Source organism: Arachis ipaensis, chromosome B6, assembly GCF_059453495.1.
Source record: "Arachis ipaensis isolate K30076 ecotype BB chromosome B6, ASM5945349v1, whole genome shotgun sequence".
In the NCBI taxonomy this organism is placed as follows: Eukaryota; Viridiplantae; Streptophyta; class Magnoliopsida; order Fabales; family Fabaceae; genus Arachis; species Arachis ipaensis.
Genome location: NC_142441.1, coordinates 151,325,537 through 151,328,526, shown reverse-complemented (window position 1 = coordinate 151,328,526; position 2,990 = coordinate 151,325,537). Strand labels below are relative to the sequence as shown.

Genomic DNA, 2,990 nt, shown 5'->3' with positions numbered 1-2,990 from the left:
TATTGGTGTGTTTTCAGACGTAGAGAGCTACAGAGGAAAGTGCAGGAAACTCAAATATCTGTTGAAGAGAGGAGGAGACGATGAGGAATTTGGAGAGGAGAGAAACAAAGTATATGCGGCTTCAGAGATGTAAAGTTGGAGTTGATGATTTTGAGCAATTAACAGTAATTGGTAAAGGTGCTTTTGGTGAGGTACATAATAAATATTTTAGATAGTTATATTATAAACTTTAGATTCCTTCATATATAGTATCTAATAATTTGTTAGGATGACTTAATTTTGTTTTGTTAACAGTTAAAGATTTTTGCAGTCATCCAATCATGCTTTACCATTTAATAGAAGTGTTTGACTCTAATTGTTTTAAAAGGAGATGAAATAATGAATATGATTTGTCAATAGTACAAATGCATCAAATTTAATCTCTTATTATAAATCTAGTTCCTTTGTGTTATGTTCTTAACTTTCTTTGAAAAATGTAGGTGAGGCTCCGTGAAGAAGTTGAAGAAGTCAGAAATGCTTAGCCGCGGACAGGTATTGCAGTGAAGTAAAATTCATAAATCATCAATTTTTTTTCATGATTTCCTCTGGCAGAGTTTGAGAGGTCATGCCAATAATGCTACTTTTATCCAAATCCAAACTTATGCAAGATATCAGTGTTGGTACTTGGAATATATTATTCATTTGAGGTTGTGCTTTGTGTGTTGGATGTCCTTTCTTTTTAAAAAAAAAATTTCAGTGCAAATAGATAAAATATTGTCATTACTTGTTACAGTTCATTGGACCTTTGGAATCAATTTATACGTTTCCATTCAAATTTAGGTTGAACATGTTCGATCAGAGAGGAACTTACTGGCAGAGGTTGACAGTAGATGCATAGTAAAACTCCATTACTTGTTCCAAGATGCAGATTTCTTATATCTCATCATGGAATATTTACCTGGTGGTGACATTATGACATTGTTGATGGATGTTGCTCGTTTCTGCATTGCTGAAAGAATTCTCACTATTCACTCAATGCATCAGTACAACTACGTCCACAGGTATGGCTATTGTGAAATTGTCCAAAGTTTAGGATAATCTATTTTGGAAACAAAATTTGTGCTTAGCCTTGGTGCACAAGCACATCATTTTGCGTTTGGTAAATTAAAAAGTCTAAGTGCTTGTGCTTGCGGCTTTTAAAAGTTAGGGGTGCTTTTGAAAGTACTTAAGACCCGTTTGGGAAACTCTAGAAGTAGATTTTTTTAACTTTTGACTTATGAAAAGTAGTAGTATTAATGTCTGGTGCAATTTTCAAAACCAAATTGTAACTTTTTAAGAAGCTATTTTGGAACTTATAGAGAAGTTTAAAAAAATGACTTCTCTCATAATACTTCTACTTTTCATTACATTTCTATAAAATAAGCACTTTTAGAGTTAAAAATCAAAACACAAAATAACTTATTTATAAATTACTTTTAACAGAGTCATTCATTGTTTAAGTTATTTTATCAAAAGGAGCTTAATTAAGTTGGTTACCCAAACTGGACGCGGGAGCTTTTTAAATTTAGCTTGTGCTTATTAAATTTTATTTATTCTAATGTATTCTTCTTGTAGGGACATAAAACCAAATAACCTGATATTGGATAAAAATGGCCATTTGAAGCTTTTGGACTTTGGATTATGTAACCCTCTTGATGATAAGTATTCAAGTATATTGGAAAATGAAGATTTTACCAGTCAAGAATCAACTAGTGAAACTGATGGATACTCTGGGTCCCCTTGGTTGATGCCTAAAGGAACAATAAATACAGCAGTGGAAACGTAATCGGCGAACACTCGTATGCCTTCCCCCCAAGGCCCCAACACACATTTTAAGTTCCCTAGTTTGTATTGTTAGACCACCGGTTCACCGGTTTTCCGGTCGAACCGGTCATCCGGTTCTGATAACAATCTCCAAATATAAGCTGGTGCGTTCTCCATTTTCATACCTCTCGCAACTTTTGGTGAGAACACGGATCAAGCAACTTCTCTCTTCCGAGCCTACAAACTTTCTCTCGAAAGTTGTTTTCACCTTCATTTCAATTCAATATGTCTCCCTGCCACTTATGTCCGCATTGTCCGAAGAGATGTCGGCATTGTGTGAAGGCCCATTTCAATTCTAAACTGCTTGAGAGTTTAATGAACCAAGACCTTGGTGCTTGTCTTAAACCATAGAGGGACTTATCTAATTTACATACCTGATCTTTAGAACCTTGATGAAAACCTGGGGCGTATCTCATGTAAACAATTTCACTTAGATCCCCATTAAGAAACGCATTATTAAAATCAAACTGTCTGATTTTCCATTTACAAGTTAAGTCAATAGATAAAACAACTCTAATTGTAGTAGGTTTAATAATTGGAGCAAAGACTTGATGAAAGTCAATGCCTTCTATTTGGTGATTTCCTTTAGCTACAAGCCTAGCTTTGTACTTAAGGATATCACCATTTGGATGTCTTTTAATCACAAAAATCCACCTGCAACCTATAACCTTTGCATTTGGATTTGGTGTGACAATTGTCCATGTGTTGGTTTTGTATAAGGCTTGTAGCTCTTCTTGCATAGCCTTTAGCCAATGAGGAGATTTGAGTGCAGCAGCAACTGTGGTTGGTGTATTGTTGACAAGATCAGTGACAATTGAGTGTAGCACTTTTGGTTTTGTAATCCCGGACTTAGATTTAGTCTGCATTGGATGTACATTAGTAATCTGAGTTGTAACAGGTTAATTGCCAATAGGAATATCAGTGTTTGAAATAGGAATGCAATCATTATGTTAGTAGGCATGGGGGGTGCATTAGAGTCAGAATCTGCAACGACAGTAGTTTGGTTAGTAGAAAAAGGCAAATTATGTGTAAATGAGGTAGGTGAAGTGTTAGCATCCCTTATCTCATTTGTTGAGGTAGCAGTAGGTGTAGAATTTTGACTTGTATCATGAGATGATATAGTAGTGGAACGAGGAAAAGTTAAAACA

At 35.0% G+C, this 2,990-nt stretch overlaps 1 protein-coding gene across 1 annotated transcript; it reads left to right on the top strand.

Moving 5' to 3' along the window:
- On the top strand, positions 1–2,365 carry LOC148563145 (uncharacterized). Its single transcript, XM_088491782.1, has 4 exons — positions 1–191; positions 480–531; positions 820–1,040; positions 1,594–2,365. The coding sequence occupies exons 2-4, from the start codon at positions 514–516 to the stop codon at positions 1,802–1,804; spliced, it is 450 nt and encodes a 149-aa protein (XP_088347908.1). The 5' UTR covers positions 1–191; positions 480–513; the 3' UTR covers positions 1,805–2,365.
- Positions 2,366–2,990: the final 625 nt, after the last annotated feature.